The sequence below is a fragment of the Anopheles moucheti genome, chromosome 2 (assembly GCF_943734755.1).
Source record: "Anopheles moucheti chromosome 2, idAnoMoucSN_F20_07, whole genome shotgun sequence".
Classification (NCBI taxonomy): Eukaryota; Metazoa; Arthropoda; class Insecta; order Diptera; family Culicidae; genus Anopheles; species Anopheles moucheti.
Window position 1 is genome coordinate 94,962,985 of NC_069140.1, and position 22,583 is coordinate 94,985,567.

The 22,583-nt window shown below is 44.4% G+C and overlaps 1 protein-coding gene across 4 annotated transcripts; it reads right to left on the minus strand.

The window, feature by feature from the left end:
• Positions 1-626: 626 nt before the first annotated feature.
• LOC128303308 (sprouty-related, EVH1 domain-containing protein 2) lies at positions 627-20,092 on the minus strand. 4 transcript variants are annotated; one of them, XM_053040225.1, is made up of 13 exons: positions 20,045-20,092; positions 18,752-18,825; positions 18,366-18,569; positions 17,779-18,290; positions 7,429-7,606; positions 7,175-7,343; positions 5,182-5,312; positions 4,784-4,847; positions 4,531-4,697; positions 3,515-3,747; positions 3,213-3,413; positions 2,960-3,133; positions 627-2,889 (listed from the first exon to the last, which is right to left on the minus strand). In XM_053040225.1, the coding sequence occupies exons 4-12, from the start codon at positions 17,796-17,798 to the stop codon at positions 3,007-3,009; spliced, it is 1,290 nt and encodes a 429-aa protein (XP_052896185.1). In that variant the 5' UTR covers positions 17,799-18,290; positions 18,366-18,569; positions 18,752-18,825; positions 20,045-20,092; the 3' UTR covers positions 627-2,889; positions 2,960-3,006. The 4 variants fall into 4 exon arrangements, with proteins under 4 accessions (XP_052896185.1, XP_052896211.1, XP_052896203.1 ...); XM_053040251.1 differs by having other exon boundaries at positions 5,182-5,204; positions 17,779-18,569; XM_053040243.1 differs by having other exon boundaries at positions 3,515-3,702; positions 17,779-18,569.
• Between the last annotated feature and the right edge of the window lie 2,491 nt (positions 20,093-22,583).

The following is a 22,583-nucleotide window of genomic DNA, read 5'->3' on the forward strand; positions in this document are numbered from 1 at the left end:
TTATTCGTGGTTTTTATTTTTGTTCACGATTGATTCACGTACAGATACACAACACAGAGCGTATATTCCGTTTCCGGACGTTTAAAGCATCAATCGGACCATTATTGAGCCCTTACAACAGTCCGACCGGATGCTTTGATATCCTTCTAGCCGAGTAACACCGCTCCCTGCATCTGTACCTTCCAGTCACCGGAGCGCACTTAACTACTATCGATACTGAAATACTTCCATTTCTACTGTACTTTTCTTTAATAAAAAAAGAAACAAATTTTATCTACCACGTTCACTTAACGGTCACTTAACGAACTCATCATTCTGCCATCTGGCGGGAAAGTCCGCAACATGGTAAGGATGAGTATACAGTGTGTGTGTCGTATGTTGCACCAACCAATGCCGCACCTTGTTTTGTGTAGCTATTTTCACTTCTCTCGTTTTGTTTTTGGTTTCGTATTGTTTTCACTTTTGGTTGTTCTTCGTTTACATACGAACAAGTAATGTACAACACGATTATTTCACTAGACGCAAAGATAAACAACATAAGCTGTGATCGGATGATCGTTTCATAAATTTTCCGTTCCGGTTCAGGTGCTAAAGAGAGTCTCGCACACTGCTTTTTTGTTTGTATCCTCGACGAGATGAAGAAATTATAATTATAATGAATAAAAAAAAACGGGCCGTCGGGTTGAGGCCGTCTGGCGCTACAAACGACAGATAATAATATCTTCTTCTTTACCGGTAAAGTAACAATCTCGGACGCAAGAACGTTAGAAACTTTCCTACATACTATCTGCCGCTGATACATTTATATATCGTTTGTTTTTCTTTGCTTTGTTCCTTTTGCTTAATGTTTAAAAAACGTGAACATAAAGGATCAACAATATCCGGTATCGCAACTCCCTTTTGGTATCGGTAAGAGTATACTGCATAAACTGTAAAATCCGCTCTCAACAACGTAATTATACACATCTCGTGCGCTCGTGGCCTGTCAAATAACATCGATTTAAACGAAACAGCTAAGTAGGCAGATGTAAATAGACCTATCTGTTGGCTTATCGGAAGTGTTTGCATGATTCTGGTTCGTTCCTGTCTCGCGACTGAATTCGCTGAAGCACCCATTCACTCGGGGTCTATTAAGTCCGAAATACGTGAGACACGCACGGGCTGATTTTTTTAATTTTCATTAATCTGTTTAAAGAAAAACAATCACATAAATGTCTCACACACCATTTAACCAATATCTGATAGGGTTTTTTTGCTGCTGAAAGCACCATACCGTACATTTACACAAACGCACACGTACATGTATGTACACATATTTAGAGCGCTTGTAAGTTGTGCGCTATTTTGCAATTAAAACATTTCCGGGGAGCAGCTAAACAAATCAAAATTCCTTCATTTAGCAAACATAGAAAAGCATAACGGGCAACGGTACGTGAGGCAACACGTTGAAGGGTATATCGACACAATGAGCACATTTCATTGCAGCACTAGTTCTCCTTTTTTTTGGGAAATGTAAAGAATTCCAACGCGAAACCCATCTATTAATCTTCGATTTAATCTTCTCTGTATAACAATCATAAATTTTATGATTGTTTTGTGCCAATCTTTCCCGCCGCTGTCGCGTGCACACGATATAAAAGGTTTGTAATGTTCAAAACAATAAAAAAAGAAAGCGTTCTACTGTCACATCCAGTGTGAAAATGTACTAAATGAGGAATGAATGGATTCTACCAGTTGCTAGCCCCTTCTGCCTTGTTTGGATTCACCAAATTTTCGAATCACTTTCACTAGCATTCTTTAGTATGGCTTCTTTCCACATTTTTGTTTTCATTCTCTCAGCCGCGCTGCAAATTCTCCAAGCCACGAATGCCCACTTCCCGGGAATGGAAAGCGTTTAGCGGTGTTTTTTTTTATACAAAGTTCCATACATTATTACATTCGGTATTTAGTAATGTAGTAGTAGCAAACGGGCTGTGTAGTTTCATTTATTTGTAGGAGATTTGATTTACTATTTAGCTGTCTTTCAATCTGCATCTACAACACGCCGACGAAATTCGATCAGTTTGTGGTTGCTCTCTGTCTCTCTCTCTCTATCTGTCGCTGTCTGCCAACTGCTGCCCACAACGGATTGTTCTATCATTACAGTTCCTATCCAGCTTTCGGCACACCTTTTCACGGTGCCGATTCTCGGTGCACCGTGTTCTTGGCTTACGGTTCATGTTCATATCAGTGTGTGGAGTTTCCCGATTTTCTACGCTTCTATGCATAGGAACGGGGGTTGTTGGTTTTGAGTTGCGTTTTGTGTGGTTTAATACTTGTTACGCTGTATGAGACACAATTTTATTTCTGCTGTTGTATGTGCTGTTGTAACATCGCCTTGCTTACGCAGCAGTTGGGATTTTTTTTCGTCTGCATCCAGTAGAAAACACCATGAACCGAAATATACTGCGGTCGCCTGTTCTACGTACTAACCCCTCCATTATGTCCCCATTCGGACCACCGAAATGGCGCACATGGCTAAAGTTCTTTAGCGAAACATGCAAAAACTTTGGTTATTAATTGGTGGTTGCTGCAGTGTGGTGCAGCGCATTGTGGTATTGGTGTTTTCTGCCTTACAAACTGCAATGCCTCGAAGCGCCCTCATTCGCTCACCCATCGCTACTTCATCTTCCCGGAAGGGGGATGGAAAGCTTACAGATTCTTTTCATTATCACTACGATCAACGGGTTGAACGGGAAGAGATTTTCTGTCTGTATGTGTATCGGGGCGCCGTCATCCTTTGAAGGGGCGCGGATTGTTATATCTATTTTAATGCTGCGCCAAGTTGATCTATTACTACGTACTCTGTCCTACTTTCTCTGTTGTCGAGCTGCTCACTGTGGCGTTTATCTGCAAAAAAAAACCGTAATTTCATTTTAGTAAAATTAATTACAAATAATCAACACACAAACACACTTACCAATCTAGCCGATTAATACTTGTAAGGTTGATGATTTTGATCGGATGTCAAATTTGTGGTTTGTGCTTGCCACCACACAACCGACACGAAACGCCGATCCAGTGGCAAGCACGCAGTGGCGGATAGCACCAAAGGCATGGCACCAGCAGGGAAAGTAAAGCCAAACCGATCCACCTGCGGAATGCAAAAAGGGGTTCGGATCAGTCAGCTTTTCTTAGAAGGTGGCGCATATTTGCTCGTTCGCTATCCGTACCGCTTCGTACAGCCAGACTCGCCGGTGCACAGGCACGGATGTGCTGCTGTTTCACCCTCCGAGTCCTTCATGCAGTGGTACAGCATGCACCGGGCGCACGGCATCCCGGACACGTTCTCGATCGCTGTCCGGAAGCAATCCGGCGCATAGTCGCACGAACCCTTATGATTCCACTCATCGTTGTAGAACTCCTGGCAGTATCTGTCGATTGACAAAAAGAATTGTATTGTATTTGATTGTTAATTCTAGAACAAGTGACACCAAGCATGAAGTGAAGTGGCCCAAAATTCTGTTCCGGTTACCTGCACCGTAGTCGTGTCTTGATGAGCGTTCCTTCCTTCATCATGGGCGGTATGGAGGTGTCCCCTGTATTAGCGGCAGCGTCCAGGGCGTTCCGTTTCTTGAGACTCGAGGTCGAATCGCGCCGCCCGCCGATGAGGGAACCGCCGATCGGTGGTTCTTCGATGACCGGATAGTTATAGTCGTGCACCTTCAAGTGATAGAAATTATACTTTAGCTTGATGTCGCACGGCTGCTGCACCGGCAGGAGAGGTCGTTTAGCATCAACGGGTAGGAGACGGCGGGATGCACGATCGGTTACGTATTCCCCGTTGCCGTATAAACGATCGACGATCATTCCCATCAACACAAACATACACAACATACACAACACATTTGGTTTGTTTTTTCGTTTTTTGGTTTTGGTAATACGTTTTGTCGTAGTGGTTTGTAGGGTGGATAGCATGCACGAAGAAAAAGAGAAAAACTATTATAGACAACCTGTTGACGTGCCTTTCCCCAACCCCGCGCACGTTGTGCCACGAAGGTAGTAGAACAATTTAATCAAATTAAAAAAGCCTCTGATTAATTCACTCTTCACTACCCAGTGCTCCCGCGGGAGCAATATCTTTCGATTAAATAACTTTACTGATTCCGTCACTGGCAGTATCTACAAGCACGATGTTCTCAGTGGTCGAAAAAGGTATCGATTCACCGGAGTTCACGGCGAGTGAACCCGATTGGATCTGTGTAACACTGGATGATTGATTTGTTGTGTGACAATTTCATACTATTCTGTGCGAGATGAGCTCTGCTACATTGAACCATCTCTTCTACCTGCTTTTGTTTTCTTTTTCCTAAACTATATTTGCAACTCAACTCGGGTCTACACTTTCTACATGACCTTTGCTAATGTTTCTCTCCTACGTGAACACGGCACAAACTGCATTGCGATATGAAACAAGGATAACAAAACCCTCCCCCAGAATACCTCCTCCATGCTGGAGGACGAGGGAAACCCTGGCTAGGTGATACTTACGTCGGTTATCTGAACGTACGAATAGTTATCACCAGGTACTAGAGGAGTCACTTTTTCATCACCAGGCTTGTTGCTGCTGATCAGCGGTGATGGTTTATCGCCCGATATGTATTGAATACTGGATTGCTGCTGCTGCTGCTGCTGTTGTGATTGTTTATCGACGCTTTCTGCACAAAGGAAAGGTAAAGAAAACGCACAACAAAGGAAATGAGAGCCGGATGGTCGGTTTGGTGTGGACATCGGGTATGCTTACGATGGCTTCCACTGCCCTCCGAGTTGGATCGTGATTCCGAAGGTTCAATCGGTAAGTCCAGCGTCTAATCAGGCCCGTTTGCGAATGATTGCGAACCGCACCGGTACAGAGAAAATGGGAAGAGATTGGAACCAGAGTTCGGTTAAAATACGATTCGAATTGTTCGCCGTGCCGCTCGCCTGGCCCTGTGGGTGTACCAGCTTATGTGTCTTATTGTTGTTGTTGTTGCTAACCGTTCGGGATAGCCCTATTCCTGCTTCCGTTCTGGGTCAACGATTGCGGCCGAATGCGAACCGTTTTCTGGCCGCATGGACGCAGGACGACACAGGTTAATGGTGACACCCACCCGGGCCCGGTTCTCGAGGGACCACCACCACCGCGCAGCACTGCACACCTACCATGAACACGTCGTCTTCACCAACTGTATCATCGTCGTCATCATCGACGTCCGAGGTGACCGCACGTAATAGTAGCACATCCGAATCAGGCGCAGCAGGTGAAGCATTTGGTGTCGTTCCATCAGCCATACCTGTGCGAGATAGAGAGAATAGAGGGAGGCATGTTAAAAATGCCACATTAATAAGATTGTATATTCTGGACGCAGACAGTGCACGGCCAACACATAGATTACTTAACATTTAACTTAACACAACGAAAGCATAACCATTCGCTAGACATTCGACAAGTTTACCAAAGGGTCGCGTGTTTAACTTCGGACGCATTAGCTAAGGAACATTTTCCTGTCGGTGGATTTCGTATGCCACGGTTACGGCAAAAAAAATGCGAGAGTATTATATCACACCACGGGCTGCATACGTAAAGAAACCTTCCAAGGACAACACCACCCGTCGTCTTGAAACAGTGAAAGTAATTTTTCTCGACCATTTGCCATTACATTATGTAAATTTCGTTTAAAGTTCACGTGTGTGTGTGCATCGTCCTGTTATGCAGCCCTTCGGCAGCTACCCCGCAGACAGTAATACCCTAGGGAAACCGTGGGGTCATATAGTTTTGGAGCGGAATTATGCTCGTCAGTCGATGTAATGAAAGGGAATCGACTGTCAACGGACGATGTTCAATCCACTTTATGCTCTACAATTATTGGGCTGCCTAGTGATGCACACAGTGGGTGAATTTTTTACAACTGCATCCTTATTTTTTAACAAATTGTAAAACCAATCACGTCAACTTTTCAAATTAGCCGAATTCTCCTAATAAAATATTTTTGGGTATGTTTTACTGAGAAATGGAAAATAGAAACTAATAGCTTCATTAATTGTCATGTTCCGAATGTTCAGAAGTTGGGTTGGGTAAGACTTATAGGACATTTAGTTACCGTTTGAAGCTTCACTAAGGATATGATAGCAAATTTGCATTTGTATCTATTACATTCCAATTCACATAAAATTAATTCAAAAGATACACATAGAAAACAACACAACAACGAACAAAACAAACGGAAGAAACAAAACATCCGTACACAGTTTTACTGATTTATCAGGCCGAACCGGATGGTTTCGACACAAACTTACCCAGCATTCGAGCATGTGCATTCACGATGGTTTCAGTTGAGTTACACCGCAAGAAAACGTGGGACATTAGTGTGCCCAGAGTGAGTATTAAGCGAATGATTTCCGATTAAATAACCGCGTTGTGTGATCGTTGTCATCGGTAAGTTCATCGTCGTCATCGTTGTTGGTTGTGTGGTGGCCGAGATAGGTTTTGTTGCGCACGCATACCGACCGACACACAGTCACACACACACAAACGGGGATGCCACAGAACAGAAAGAAATGGAAAAGATAGGTGGTGTGAAAAAGGAGATAATAACCAACGAGATACAACAGCAGCAAGCTGTAATCGTTGTGACCGAGTTTTGTCATAATAGGAAGGTAATGTTGATATTATCCACCAGTGGCAAAAGGATAAAGGACGTGTAGTGATATTTTTGTCCACCCTCACCCCCTTTTTTCATCGCACCTCGATGGATTGAGATTAAATATTCATTGCCATTCCGGGGCAAGGGCCCGGGAGTGGTGGTTCTGATCCCTGCCTTCCCTAATGGATTCCCTCCTCTCCCATCGATGGGGGGACGACACGTAGGCCGATAGAATGCTTGTGTGCGTGAATGGGTGAGAGAAAGGGAGCGAACGGGTCAAACTAGCCACGAGTAGTATGCAAAAAAAAAACCGTATCCTTTCATTCTTCACGACTAGCCCTAGCCTTTTTACTCAGCTGTTGTTAATGCGCTAGCTCACTCCTTCCTTTCTACTGCAAACATGTACGGTGCAAGGGACATCCGTATGTTCATCATATTTCGCTCCGCTCGCTTCACACGTGTGCGTGTCACTGGCATTGAGGACCTGGCCATGTGTCGTGTGCTATGCTCACCATCAATGAGGTCATCGTAGGCACGGATGATTCCCTTGTCGAAAGCCCTCGCATCGGCGGCCGTCTGAAAGGTGAGCCCGTTCCGTTGCTTTCCAGCGCGCCAGTGATGAAAGGTAGGCATGACTTTGAAGTACTGCAAGTCTCTATTAATAACACAACTTAGTATAACCTAAAATTAGAGAACGGAAGCGACGTTACGTTAATGAATCGATATCGAGTATCGCGATGGGGATGTGAACCGGTGTAAAACTTACGGTTTGGTCAGATATTCTTTGCCCGTAGATAATGTACTCGTGACCGCCACCGTCCGGTGGCAGTCGGGCGCGTTTGCGGATGGAAACGTTCGCCAGACCACCGCCTTGCAGTGGTAACCATCCTTCCGTGCTCTCATCTCTGGCCATCACTTGTGCGCGTACTCTAACTAAGAAATCACTGTAATAAAGACAAACAAACAGATAGGAAACGTTTCATTAATAAGAATTGCTTTTTTTAAATTGCTACAACAAAGCTTTCGTATAAATAAAACTAGGTCTTTAACTTTCATTATCTCAAGTTGCTTAATTATTCTCGAATGTTGGAGGTAAGCAGTGCTAGTTGGGTTTTTTTTAGAGATAATTAACTTAAATTCCAAAAGAATATTTTAATTATCTTTAAAGACGAAACCTCTATGGGGATCTCTATATTTATACAAAGGCTATGCATTATGTTACTAAATTGGACCTGTTTTTCCAAACTTCACAACATCATCAGCCTTGGAACCTTGGAATTTCCCCCAACAAACCTATAGCCACACTCCCAACGCTCCCCCAAATGTACACAGGCACCGCTTTGCAAAACACCACCCAGAACTCTTTTAGCTCAATGAAATGTTCCCCACCCACCATGGTTCACCTCTTCCGTTCAAAACTAACAAAAACTCCCCCCCCCATCCTCCCCCCACACAACCCTCCTTTCTCGAGCCCCCCTCTCGTCGGTTCCCCGGCCACTCCTGGCAATAAAAACTAATGAGAAATAAACATTTGCCAGCTGAAAACGACCGTCCTGCCCTAAGGTCACAATTTCCAAATGCACTTATGCTTCCGGCCTCGCACGGTCGCTTCGCTTCCCCGCCTAGTAGTTGGCGTATGGTTCCATGCCGTCATCAGCGCACCGCACGGTGGCCATCGTCCTTGTTGGGGCTCGTTCTGTTCACCTCGTGGCTACTGGCGTCATCCTGGGCCCCAAACATACACATACCCCAACACCACCACCATCATCATCAACAACAACTTGCGCCAGTCGCCTCCTTCCCCATGTTGCTTCCCTCCGCTATCCCCCCTGCCCGCTTCACGACCTCGACGGTGACGAATACCGATCTCACCACCCCCCCCTAACCACCCCTTTTCTAACACACAGGGAACCACATTCCCAAAGGGTGCAGGAGCGTACAGGACAAGGGGAGGTGCAGTTGGGTAGTTTCACCCTTCCCCAAATCTCGGAAGCGAGATAGAGCAAGCGACAGGGACATACGCCACATCGCGCAAAAACATTCCGAAAATAATCCCATTCATTCTTTTTCTCTAATTTTCATTGATATGCGCACTCATCGCGCTCGGTGCTGCGCTCTCTCGCGGCACGGTCACTCTCTTCGCCGAGAGTGTAACGTTGGTGCGTTTGGGTCACGGTTTGGTTGCGTTGTGTGACTTTTTTGTCACGAACACGAACCATCTCACCCTATCTCACCCTATCTCACCCTCTTTTTATCCCTCTCTCGCTCTCACTCTCACTCACTTTCTCTCTCTCTTTCTTCCTTTCTCTGTGCCGTGACCGATCAAGCCATGTGCTTGTGTGTGGGGTGTGAATCGTGAGCACGCATTCGTCCTGTCTTCCTTGCGCCCTGCAGCGGGGTGGTTTCTATATTTTGCTCAATCTTCTAACTAGGGCACACAGGATGGCCGCGGCGGGCATCAAATATATGACATCATTAATAACAAGTGTTTACTATTTCGCCCGACAGCACAACCGTCAACGCTGACAGGATGTGGGATATGGACCAGAGTTCGCTCACCGATGGTGGTGGTCGGAAAGGTAGGAACGTGAACGACCAGCGCTATCCCAATCGTCAACCTAGATGTAATTACCTCTCTAAAGGAAGGAGGATTTAAACAAACTTCATTGAACGACAATCAACCCAGCCGCTGTGCTACGATTGAGCACGAAGAGCGACCAGGGATAGCACGTAGCAGAAAACGAGAGCACTTCCGTTTCCAGCAGCAAGCTAGCTGCTGTACTGCTTCCTCTTTTATACGTGTAACTCAAACCCCCCAAAAAAACCGTGCTCTGCCCTGCGCCGTGCCGTTTCTGCGCACCCGTTTCCAGTCCACCCCCCGACGCTGCCAGGAATGTTTTTCCATTCAAGAGGATGCTAGTGTCAACCAGCGGGCCTGCTTCAACGATTCCGTGAGGCTCGTGAATGAACCGTCCTCATATTTGTATGTACACTGGTGCTCTTTGATAAAACACCGTGGTTCCCGAGCACTTATTGCATGTGAATTCGAAAGCATCGCGCACGGGCGTTTGGTCTGTGTGCTAGGATCGATCCAATTCCATTGTCTGGCGCGGTAGGGATTTTTGTGAATCATTTTTCATCCATTAAAGCAAAGATGGATGCCAACCTAAAATTATGGGAAAAAATATTAACAACATCTGATTACAAATGGAATTCTAAACTGAAATTTAAAGTATAATCTACAAACTATTACCAGACGCCATCCATATCAGAAATAGTAAATAACAATGATTAAAAGCAGTTGCTTTGCTTGCGTATGCCGAAGGAACAATAAATGAAATGTAAACAGCAGCACAGTTTAAGATAATGTATTTCACGTACGTAACTAATACGTCTGTACTGTGCTGGATAGCTAGCAAGGAAGTCTAGTCAGTTTATTGATTAAAATTAAGGATCCGATCAACATGCTCGCCGGGTTCGTGGGTCTATTCAGGTTCATCGGATACTGAGTTCCATTGCAGTTATCACCGAAATAAGGAACCGACTAAATAGTATGTCCTGTTGGGAAATATGTAACTCATTACAGAACTCCTAGAAGCATTGTGGATTAAAATATACATTAGTCATAATGATCATGATGAGTATGATCATTTTGTATAGACTTTTTGGCCTGACCAAGCATTCCATACACAGAAGTAACAATTGAGGCTATAGAATTTTGAGAAACTAAAGCTAGAGATAGTTAGTCTATGGCGCAGAACAATTTTGGTTGTAAAAAAAAGGCGTACTTTCACTAGGAATCCTGGTCACGGCACCATCTGCTCGCGAAAAGCTAATATTGCGCGAACAGACTGAGTGGCAAGAATAACTTTCTAGTTAGCTATTAAACATAGCAGACAGTTGATCATCAAGAAATAAATTATACAGAATAGCATTCAAATGAGACGTTAAGTCAATATAAGTTGATTAACTTAAGCGGTCCAAACGAAGCTGAAGGTATCAGCCAGAACTTGACGGAAAGATGATGGAGTTCTTTGCAGACTTTGTCCAAAATCCCATCCGGACCAATCCCCCGTACGCTGGACGCTGATTGCCCTGTCAACGGGCAAATAAATAAATTAAAGATCGCCAGGAATCTCTTGAGGTGTTGTTCTGACGAAGAAGAAGCACACACATTGATCAGATTGGCCAAATTATTAGCTGGACACGTCATTGCAAAACATTTCTTCCTAATTTAATGCAAGTGATCTTGAGTTTGATTTCCATCCCTGTCCACTTGGGCACCACTAAACGTTGGTTCTTCAAACTCGAACGGAAATGAAATATTCATTACAAACGGAGAACGTGATTTGGATCTTCTAAACATTTCGCTTCAGTTTACGGCGCCCACTTTCACAAGAACACTTTGCTACAAGCAAAAAAAAAAGGCAAAGAGTGATCGAGAGTCTCACGATACATAAACCGCAACTGAGTGCCCCCGGAGACCTATGAACTCTGTACGTTCCTCAAATTACTGTACGGTTTTACATTCTTTTCCCCGTTTGCTCCGCAGCCCGTTGCCAGTTTCAGTGCCACGAACGTACATGTGGCGGCTAGCGCGCGTTTGCAAGGGCACGTGATACCGATGACGGCGTCCTCTCTTTGCTGTGTAAAACGGTCCCGCCCCGGCCCAGTATTGGTCACACTTCGTTGCCGTGCCGTGGCGAAAGCGATCGTGACGCGCGCGAAACCTCTGCCGGGGCTGATCGCTGCGGAACGTGAAGCGTCCCCGTTTTCCTCGATACAAAACACGTACCAGCGTTCATTCATAAAACCGTGATCGGTTGGTGTGGGAAGGAGGGAGGGGGGTGGGGGAGGGGAGCAAGGAAGCGAACGAACATCCATCGCACAACATCTCACAAGTGACTTCTTTCCTCCCATCATCCTCCCTCCCTCCCCATCATCGATGAGGGCGAGGGCAAGAACACGAACGAGATGTTATTAATGATCACCATTTCCTGGCCGGTTCCGTTTCGGTTTGCGGTTCGTCATGCAAACCATGCTGGCCAATGCTCTCCCGCTCGGCGACTTGATGCTCGGCAAACTGTTTTTTTTATTTATTTGCTAATGCTGCGATGCCGACGTCGCACAATTGTCTCATTGAAGCAGCAGCAGCATTGTGGCGTCCTCGGGAGCGGCAAAATTAGCTCTAGTCCCTTAAATGTTGTCTCTCCTTCTTCTGCTTGAAGGGGGATGCTTCCTTACAACAGCGGATGCACCATACCTTACGTATGAGTCACGTACGGCTACCACACACTGCCACCTCCCCACACAAGGCTGCTCCAATGCTAGCGATCGAGCGACATTAGAGGCGAGTTATTTTAAATTTGATATTTAATTTCTTGCACAGCTCGACCCTTTTACGACAAAACGGAGCGGCACCGCGCACCCATACCGAATGACGTCAAAAAGTGGCCGAGGTCGTTACTGGCCGATAAGATCAAATGGTTCACGATCCGTGCGCCGCGCGCTGTTCGCTCGCACCATAAATTCGGATGAAATTTTCGGCCACCTCGGCCGCAGCATTGCTTTCTGTCTTTATCCCGCGGTCTTTTCTTTTTAGCACCCGCACCCCACTCGAGTTCCGCTTTAGAGTCAACAAAAATCAATTAAGATCAACTTCTGGGGCCCTCCTTCTGCATCCCATCCCAAGGGGCCAGGCGTGTGTTTATAACATACGACTGCAAGAATGCCCCTCGACAGGTTCATGCACCCTGAGGTCGCCTTTCCCTCCCCGTACTTCGGAATCTCTATTTGTCACACTTCGTTATCAATGGTGTATGTGTGGGTGGGTGTGTGCGTACAGGCTGAGCGTACTCATTCATGCTGAACCGAACATGTAGAAGACAAAACGATACGATCGTACGTAGCGCGGGTTCAACTCGGGAGGAGAGTTACCAATTCACACAAATTAGATACACTTCCCTTTTCGGTACAGTACACACAACCAGGGGGAGGGGGAGGGGAAGGGGGAGGGTCGACAAACGTGGCCAGATGACTTCAGAACAGCTCTTTATTTTCAGCCCATTCATCGTAAGCATCTGGGGTAACCTTCGCGTGACACTCGAAATTAAACTGGACACCGTCAACTACACCAAAGTAGACAGTGCCCAGAGCGTAACTGGTGGCGCCAAGGAAACGTTACCGCTTACCCGGTCTGGATCTGTGGAATTTGTGGGTCTGTGAAAACTGGGAACTCTGACAACTCTTGGTTTATCTAACGATACATAACTGGTCGAACGGTGCCATGTTACAGAGTTGTAAAGCAATGTATTTTAAGAATCCTTTAATGTCCTACTCAAAAAGGTTTTTGGGTTCTTCGGATAGAGTCCCTGTCTCAGTGGAGGAATTTTTATATATTATTTTAATATTTTCCCTCAGCTGTCTCATTATCAGTTGATGGAGGAAGGAAAGCTCCCAGGGTGCTTTGTTTCCACCAAGGGTCTGCCCAAAGGAGATGGGTTAGTTTGTCTGCTTCTTCAATCTGGCACTAGAGTGAGCCATCTGCGACTCGGAGGTGAAAACTTCGGGATCTTCTTTTATAAGTCAATCCATAGCTTGGCATACGGTGATGCTATAGACACCATTGGTTTACGGCTCTCTCGCACGTACCGGATGCTTGCCAAATGGATTGAGCAGGAGGCCGAAAACCTCGGGTTGGAGCCACTACAATGACGGGCTCTAAACGGGCACTATCGTACAACGCCAGGCTCTGGTGGTGAGCTGGTCATGTCATGAGAATAACACCGGACAATCAGTAAAGTCTTTTCAGGAATCTCTCAAGCATGTATAGAGGAGGCGTGATATGCTCTAATTGAGAAGGAGTAATGGCGTTGATGCGTCCGCCAGAAAGCACGGAATATTGGTTTGGCTGACGACGCTGATCAACCGTTAGCGGTTTAACGGACTCCATTCCGGGTTATTCCATCCCCAGATATCTGCTAGCTTGGAAGAGCACAGCACCAGATCCATGTATCTGTCATCGGCGAACACCTGTACCTGCGGCATAATTTATACACGATGATCACGTCATCTGAAGGTACGAAACGTATTTCGCACAAGAAAGACAGACGAACCCATCTCTCTGCAGCAGACCTCCATGATAGCAAAGGGCCTTGAGAGTTATCCTTCCATCTTCTCCTGATATGGGACTTGGGTCATTACAAGGCTGGTAAGATTTCCAAAAACTCCAAAACCTTCCAGAATCTTCTTCCAAATCTGTCACGTAGCGGTGAATGTTTGGTTGTTCTTATTCTGTCATTGCTCTTTCAATATACATTTTACGAAATCTTGACCAGCGGAGTGTCCCAATAGTCCCCTATCCCAGAGGACTTTTGAATAGTTGCATCATTTATTTCTTGTTATCATTAGTATATTTAATAGATACCTAAAAGTGATTTCGAATGCGTGAAGTTTGTTCATAAAGGGTGGACAAAAATTCTCCAAGGATTTTTACAAAATTCTACCTATTCAACAACAATTTTTCCTGACGATTCCCCTTTTTGACCCTCACGTAACCACCGCGTGTGCTAGAGAAGTACCAATAGGCAAAACTTTTACTCTCTTACTCAAAAAAAAAAAAGGAAAAAACAAACGTTTCCCTACTTTCGCATCCAGTACTATTCGTCTGCATGCGCCAGTGTCTGGAAATGCTCCAAACTCCCTTTGGCCTAGTTTCGTGTAGCTCACAGGGATCTACTTGCATGCGCCACAACACACACCCATACACTACTACTACCACCATCAAACGCACACTGTGCTGTGCCGTGTGTATGAGTGCACGGTTTCTCTCAATGACTGTGGCCGCGTTTGTGGTCCACGCGCATTCACAATCCTTGACAAACGGGAAGCTGGATCCTTGAATTTGTGGTGATGCTTTTTCATTCCATTTTCCTAACATTGCTCCCCATTCGCTTCGGAATTCATTTTATTCCACAGTGTGCTGATGGGGGTTTTGAGAGGGGGGATGGGTGCTAATTTTCCCTTGGAAGGGAGGAAAAGCGGGAAACATAAATTGTGATGCCATCCCGATGACGACACATGCGCGCACATGGACACTAAAATAGAAGCAAAAAAAAGCCACATTATCGAAAAAGGAACTGGAACAGGAAAGGAAAAATCGTTTCTTTCAAGGGTTTGTTGGTAAAGATGATGGCGAGTGATGTTTTAGAAGAATTTCTTCTGTTTTGTTGGGAATGTCCTTGAAGAAGGCTCACATAACACTCCCAGTGCATTTCAAACTGCAGTAAGCTTTCGTAAAAATGCATCCCAGTTTCGTTGTATTTGTTATCTGTATGCACGTTATTCCCTTTCCTCCCACGCGTTGCTTTATGTCCGCGGCTCGCTACTTCCATCCGTAAGCGTTGCCACTGAAGTCCAAACAAACGGGTCCGTGTGCGGTGTGGTATTGCGTGCTGAGCAAAGCAAACGCGAAGTAGAACGTGCAGTTGGCATGAAAATTTTGGCCATCCACCAAACAAACCGACCTCCAGTTTGCCACGCACTCCTTCGCTCTCGCTTGCGACGATGGCCTGCCCGGCCTGCCCGCCCCGCCCGATGACGGTCGAGCGGATGGTCTCGATGCCACACCGGATCCACATTTTTCTCAATGAAAATCCAGAGCACTTGGACGCTCGCCCTTTCTCATTCATGAAAGCAGCGCGACGGCCATCAACCGCCCCACACATGCTGCGCGATCCTTTTTTGGAACGCCTTCGGACGGCGGCAGGAGACTGTTGCTTTGGGCCTGGATGTGGCAAATCTCTCAAAGCTCTCACCAAAGAGTCACCATTGCATTACTCTCGCCGTGTATCAAACCAACATAAAACCGATGGAGAGAAGAATATTCCACCCGCTCTGCCTATGCTCGCTCACACATTTCACGCAATCATTTTCATAATCGACCAAGAACTGAAGAAAATTTCCGTATGTTTGCAACATTCGCAGGGACATAATTTACGCAACAGCACACACAAAGCTCTGCTATCGTTTGTGATTGTTTTAAACTGCAAATGATAGCTGACACAGGATGGGCAGCATTTCGGATCTTGTGAGCAAAGGGAGCACGATCGAAACGGAGCAGGTGCTGCCATGCGAGAGTCTAAATGGAACATTCTTGCCTTGACCCAGAGCGGACTCCACGCGAGAAGAGAGCAACGGAACGCCAGAAGCCCCAAAAAGTGAAGAAGAAAAAACAAATGAAACCCCAACAACAGTCGAAGGAAAAAAAGGATAATCATTGAAACAACTAGGCTGGGGCGTTTATGTGTTGGAAATTAGCGCACAGAAGGGCGTGCGCACGTACCCAAAACACACGTACGCACACCGACCCAATCCCAGTCGCACAGCCGAGCGCTGGTAGCATAAAAGCGATAGCGAAACGATGAATGATTTTCCCGATAGGTTCCAGCAACACAAAAAAAAAACCCCATTTTCCACCATCTGGCCATCCCGCTGGAAGGAACTCGGTGGCCATTCTAGAGCATTCCTCCGATTGTTGCCGTATAGAAGGATATGCTTGGTGTGGTGCGTTTGGATGCCATTGATTCGTTGCTGTTCCCCCCAATCCGGATGAGGCACGAATACCAGCGAGTGTACTGTTCGCATGCTATTTAGCTAATGCCGAATACACATTTCATTCACAATTCATGCTGCTGTAATTTTAGTTTTCTGCACGCTATTCATACAGCGAAACATTGGTAGGCATGGCTGGATGTCGCGGTGCACCATGTTGCAATGAACAAGGGCGTAATAATCTTCACACTTTATTCTGAATATCCTGACGGGTTGGTGAGCAGTTTTTTGAAGTTCACATAATGTGTTTTCCTAGCTGACATTTATTGGCAGTTTAAGGTATTGCTGAAGAGCCTTTCACAAATAAGGATCAAATAGTACAAATCCCCGATAAGTGACATTCTCTACACATGTTCTAAGATTAAAGCTCCTTTACACGCAATACGCCTCTAAAACATGAACTCTGTCTAAAACAGGAAAAACAACTTTACTACCCAAGTTTCGGAAGAAGAATCTCAGAGAAGGATTTGGTAGACTTCTTTCCTTTGGAGAAAATTGCATCTTAGTCAATACAATTGTTTAATGAAGAATAGGTAATACAGAAACTTACCTATCTCTTGCAGATAGGAACAACAAGATCCACCAGATCAGCTCTGAGGATTCATGAATCTTACGACAATCGATTTCTGATTTGAATGATTCCTTGCTAAAGATTCTTACGAAAGACTCTTCTCAAACAATTCATTAAGTACATCACTTGTCGTCTATCTTCGCTACAATATTATACACAAAAATGCTCAACTTTGCAATTCTACAGACAAATTATTCTAACGGGACTAAGTGCTTCTGATTGAACCTAAACTATGATTACTCATTAAAAACAAGCAATTCGCTAACAACAAACTTATTTCAAGTCTTATTTCGAGCATCTTTTCCGCCAAATTTGTTTGTCTTTTAAGGAAAGTGTCAACTAAACTTTTTACCATCTTGTGTACGTGCCCAGCAGCATTACTATTATGTGGGCTAAGTGCGTTGATGTGGCGTCTGGTATTTCTATTTCTTTTAAGGACACATACGAAATTGGATACTCAAAAATAATTTCACAAAAGGTGAGAGTGAGAGAGGGAAAGAGAAAGAGAGAGAGACATACATACACAGGAGAGCATAAGTGCTAGAGAATCCTGGGAGCAAAAACAAGTTCAAAGCCAGATGGAATGGCAAACTGCAAAATTAAGCGTCCCAACAAGAGACGCAGCATGTCAAGATGCTCTGTAGAAAGATGACGGAGAGCGCAAAACATATCCAGATTTCTCGAATATCCTTAAAAACCATCGATAGAAAAGACCTTTCGAACACGGTAGTGGAGGGGATTGAGCCTAAAAAGCCTAGGCGTACCAGAAAAAACAAAAATACAGAAAAGGTGAGCGAGAAGTCCTACTTTAAAAAAAAAAGTAGGGAAAACTTTCATTTTCTTCTGATCAGCATTACAGACGCAGTGAGCATTATTTACATTCTTGTATTACACTAGTTTAAAAGGTTGATCGTTAGGATCTTTATCACTTACTCTTCATATGCCTCGGTCATGGTTAGAAATCTCGAATATACTAATATTTTGGGGTAGCAGCACTGTTTTCACCATTTTTGTAACTGTACATGGGCTCCGGAAACCGAGCGACGACGGCGACAACGACGACGATCGACTACGATGGTGCTTGCGAAGTTATTGTTGTTGTCGAAGGATGTTGGCCGAAGCTAGCGTAATTGGGCTGCTATATCGTGCTTGTGTGATCCTTTATCAGGCGAGGGAACGCCTAATGCTATTCGCAGGAGGAAAGGATACACTTGATTGGGGATAATCGTTGGAGCTCGACGTTGGAGGACGCGATCGTTGTATGCTTTCTTTAAAACCACACAAAGCAACCAAACAGCACAGTGGTTACTCGATGGAAACAGCTCACGTTTCGTTATGCTTCGTCGTCCTTTCTACTGCCGGCAACATACCAGTAGGCGTTGGTACCCCCACGTTGGCTGTTTTGTTGATAGCACTTTGCTACACTTTTACTACCACATCATTGGCTGTAAATATATGAGCGTCCATCACGTTTAGGAGTGTAACCAACGCGAAATGCCTTCAATTACATAAACACGCACTCACGCACTTGCACATCCGTTGCACTTTGCCAATGCAGAGACCCTTTTTGGGCAGCTTGTAGCAGGACACTCGTTTCGTTTACGACACTGCACCCGTACACTTCGGGAATGCTTACCAAGCACGCCTGCCTAGTGGATCGTTTCTTCACAAGCCAACGCACGCCTCAGTAAATGGCCTGGTAAATCGTAGCCCAATCACTTGCACTATTTTCGCATGGAATAAATGAAAAGCCGTTTAGTATACAGCCCACAAACATACATTCACACATACGCGCGTGCAAGTACACACACTCAACCACCTTTCAATCAGGACACACTAGGTTTGGGGAAAAAAACGGCATAAGAAACAGAATTTACAAACAAAAAAAATACACACACACGCACACACATACACAATTGATTCTTGTTCGTTCTAATCATTTGAATCACTTCGGACCACTATCTCGAACATCCTGGGACGCTGGAAGGATACGTGTGCGTGTGTGCGTATTCGATTGACAGCTGAGCAGGGCGACGTTGGAGGAAATTGTGAAAATCCTCCCTTTCTGTGGAACGAAGACTTTTCCCAGAAGGAGAAGAAAAAAAAAACGATGGAAACGCACGCATCAATTTTCACGGTGCCAATGTAGGTGGTGGATTTTTGTTCTTTATTTTTTTTGCTTTTTTTTTTTGTTGGGGAGGTCGCTTTTGATTTTCCTTGCTGAAAATTCTGTGGGAGTGTGCGTTTCTGAGCGATTTTCCCTTTGGTCCTGATGCTGCTTGGGTAAATGTTGTAGCCCTGATACGTTTTTCTTTGCGGGTGTTTTCCTCCAAACCTTGTCCAGAAGGGAAACAGTCAAAAGCGAGGTGAAAATTAAGGAAGCTTTCCGTATCGCCTCCTCCCTTTATTAGAATTTGCTTCGCGACCTAACTATGCACACGGGCTGCCTCCTAACGTTACCAGCCTTCATTGTCCTCCATATGCACGCACGCACGCACCACTGCTTTGGGTAAACGGAATAAAAAAAAAACTCGCGGAAAAAAGGAAAACGCACCCCTTGCGAGATCGGTGTGCGCTCCGTGAAGATCCCAGGGAGTTCCGAACTGTTTTGCGCTCTGCTCTGCCTTTGTACTGCCCTGCCTTTGTAATAACGCCCGTTCCACAGTCAGCAGAACTGCTGCTACTGCTACCGTGTGCTGTTTTTTGTGGCCGTTTCCTATAAGCTGCCAGCCCACAACGACCAACCGCACACCACACCACCGTACGGGCCAATGCTGGCCAGCAAACCGGACCAGGACACACACCAGGGAAACACCAGGGACACACCAAAACCCGAACCCAGCACACAGCAACGGCGGACCGATCCGTCCGACAGGAACGCTCTTTTTTTTGTTTGTTGCGCTATACCTTCTCGCCGTTCCTCGCAAATGATTGTGCTTCTTCGCATCTCGCTCGTTATGCCGACCTATCTCTCTCGCTCCTTATTGCTTTCTCGGTGTTGTGTACTGCTCTCGCTGTACGCACTTTCCGCACATACGCTCTTTCGCTCGCACGTCTCTCGATTTCTCTCTTCCTCACACACACACGCGCGCGCGCACATATTCAGCTTCTGGTTGCAGGCTGGATTTTTAATGGATAATCTAACCGCTTACAGCTCTACGAAGGACCATCCTGCAATGGATTCGAACGCTTTGCCTACTTGCCGTGCTATTACCGACGGTGCTTCACTGTTTCCACGCAATCTTCGCGTCCTTTTCTGGAATTTAAAACGAGCCTGTGTATATCTCTTCCTATGCTAAAGATGACAGCACCTTTCATCTCACCTTTCACGCACTGCCCTTCTCTTTTCCACAATTGTTCGTTTGATGTCATACGGGCCTATTCCGTGTGGATTGAAAACAATGCTCGACAATCGTATCTGACGGTGAAATATTTCATTGAAATTCTGTTTCTATATTGTTCAAACAAATAGAATTCAATTTGTATCTAATATAAAAACTGTGATTTGTTTCGGGAATCTCTTATATTGCAAATTAGCAAGGGGTACAACAAAAGAGGCCATTAGTATTGTGGCGAATTATACACTCCAGAACTAGCTATAGGTTCTGACACTATGTGATATTGAAGTACTTTGATAATTTCAACCTAATGGTTAATGTATGGTTAATGCATGGCTAATGTAAATTTTTATAACGTGAAATTGAACAGAACGAAATTTTCTAAATTTTTACTCTTGGAGAGAGACGATAGGGCGATGCCCTTGAACATTACCATTGTCATGTCGTTCGTTTTGAATGATCGGGTTAGTTAGCCGGGTTAAGTTCTTCGGTTGAAACCTTTTCACGGTTTAAATACTGAAAGAGTCCGTTAAACCAACAAATGTATTACAATAATACAATTGTTTAATGAAGAATAGGTAATACAGATACTGACATATCTCTTGCAGTAAATAATTTTTTATGACATTAAATACAGGACCGAGGAAAAACCCGGCCCAAATCCCCGTAGCAATTACTGACTATCTGGCTCTATGGTAAAAATAAATCAATACAGCCTGGCCGTTCTAATGTAAATTAAAAAAATATATAAGATTTAAAGTACAGTCAGTCTAACATATTCCTCTCAAGTTTTCTAGAAGGAACTCAAGGAAGATCTGGAACAGAAAGGAAAGGCAACTATATCTGACAATGGATTGGATCACCGAATACTCGGATTCATGCGATTGATGAGTCGAACTCGAACAGATGGGCCATATGAATCTGCCCTTATTCAGATTTATGAATCTGAATTAATCTTTGAACTGAATAAATGAATCTGAATCTCTATTTCAAGGGTTAATCAATCTTCTGAGAATCATTAATCATGCCAAATTTATGACCACCACCTATGGGACAACTGTGACAATAGAGTAAACCCTCTTCCCCGTCCTCCTTTAAATCAATCATCTGTTAAAATTGCTACCATTCCGCTAAAGGCTTCCAATGAGCAAGATACGCCAGCTCTGTTCTGAGGATTCATGAATCTTACGATAATCGATTTCTGATTTGAATGATTCCTTGCTAAAGATTCATACGAAGGACTCTTCTCAAACGATTCATTAAGTATAACACAATGTACAATGTACTAAAACTCTGCAGACAAATTATTCTAACGGGACTAAGTGCTTCTGATTGACCCTGAACAACAAACTTATTTCAAGTCTTATTTCGAGCATCTTTTCTGCCAAATTTGAATGTCTGTTAAGGACATACAGTGTCAAGTATAGTATTGTGGCGAATTATACACTTCAGAACTAGCTATAGGTTCTGACACTATGTGATATTGAAGTACTTTGATAATTTCAACCTAATGGTTAATGTATGGTTAATGTATGGTTAATGTAAATTTATATAAAGTGAAACTGGACAGAAAAAAATTATCTTCATTTTTTACTCTTGAAGAGAGACGAAAGGGTCCTTGAATATTACCATTGCCATGTCGATCGTTTTAAATGTTCGGATTAATTAGAAGGGTTAATAATGATAATAATGATAACAATGATAACGGGAAATTCGTATCCGTCGTCGGGAAGTTTGAGAGAGACGAGGGATACTTTCCACTTCATCTGTATGCGATGGTGATCACCGCTGTATAAGAAGATCGTTTCTCACGCTCAATGCTAACGCGCGAGAGCACGCTGTAGGGGAATTGACGTTACCTCCTTTGAAACATGCTCTCCTGGTATCAGGAATTGTAAAACGATTGGTTTGTATGGAATTTTAATACGTATACGAGAACTGTTGTGATAAAATCGTGTAAGAACCGTTGAATACTTTACCCAAAATCCTGAGGAAATTTGTGGAAATCTTAAAGCAAAAGTGCTTAAAATTGGTTTTAACTTTAGTAAAATGCCTACAACATTGGGAAAACTGTAGGTAACATCATCTCCGTGGAAAATTCTTGGACCAGCGGTTGAATTCCCTGGAAATAACTAATCGAGACTTACCATGCTACCATGCCATATAACAAGTGCACCGGAAAATGTACGGATCTGAAGTTGAAGCTCTACGCTGTTCGGAACATTTCGGAGCATCAGTTTTTCACACACAGCACAGATAAGCACACAGTTTTTAAATTTCTTTGTGTATTTTATTATGATTTTCATGACGAGAAATATGTTTAGAGCTAAGCGAGTTTTTTTTCCACTTCCACTTCGTGTCGTATTACTTTCTATCTCCCTTTCTGGCGCCATGGTTTTG

Coding starts and splice junctions, on each gene's coding strand:
- LOC128303308 (XM_053040225.1), bottom strand. CDS start 17,798: ATGACCGAGGCATATGAAGA. Junction 3,414..3,514: donor AAGACACGACTACGGTGCAG/GTAACCGGAACA, acceptor GTCAATCGACAG/ATACTGCCAGGAGTTCTACA. Junction 3,134..3,212: donor GAGTCTGGCTGTACGAAGCG/GTACGGATAGCG, acceptor TGCATTCCGCAG/GTGGATCGGTTTGGCTTTAC.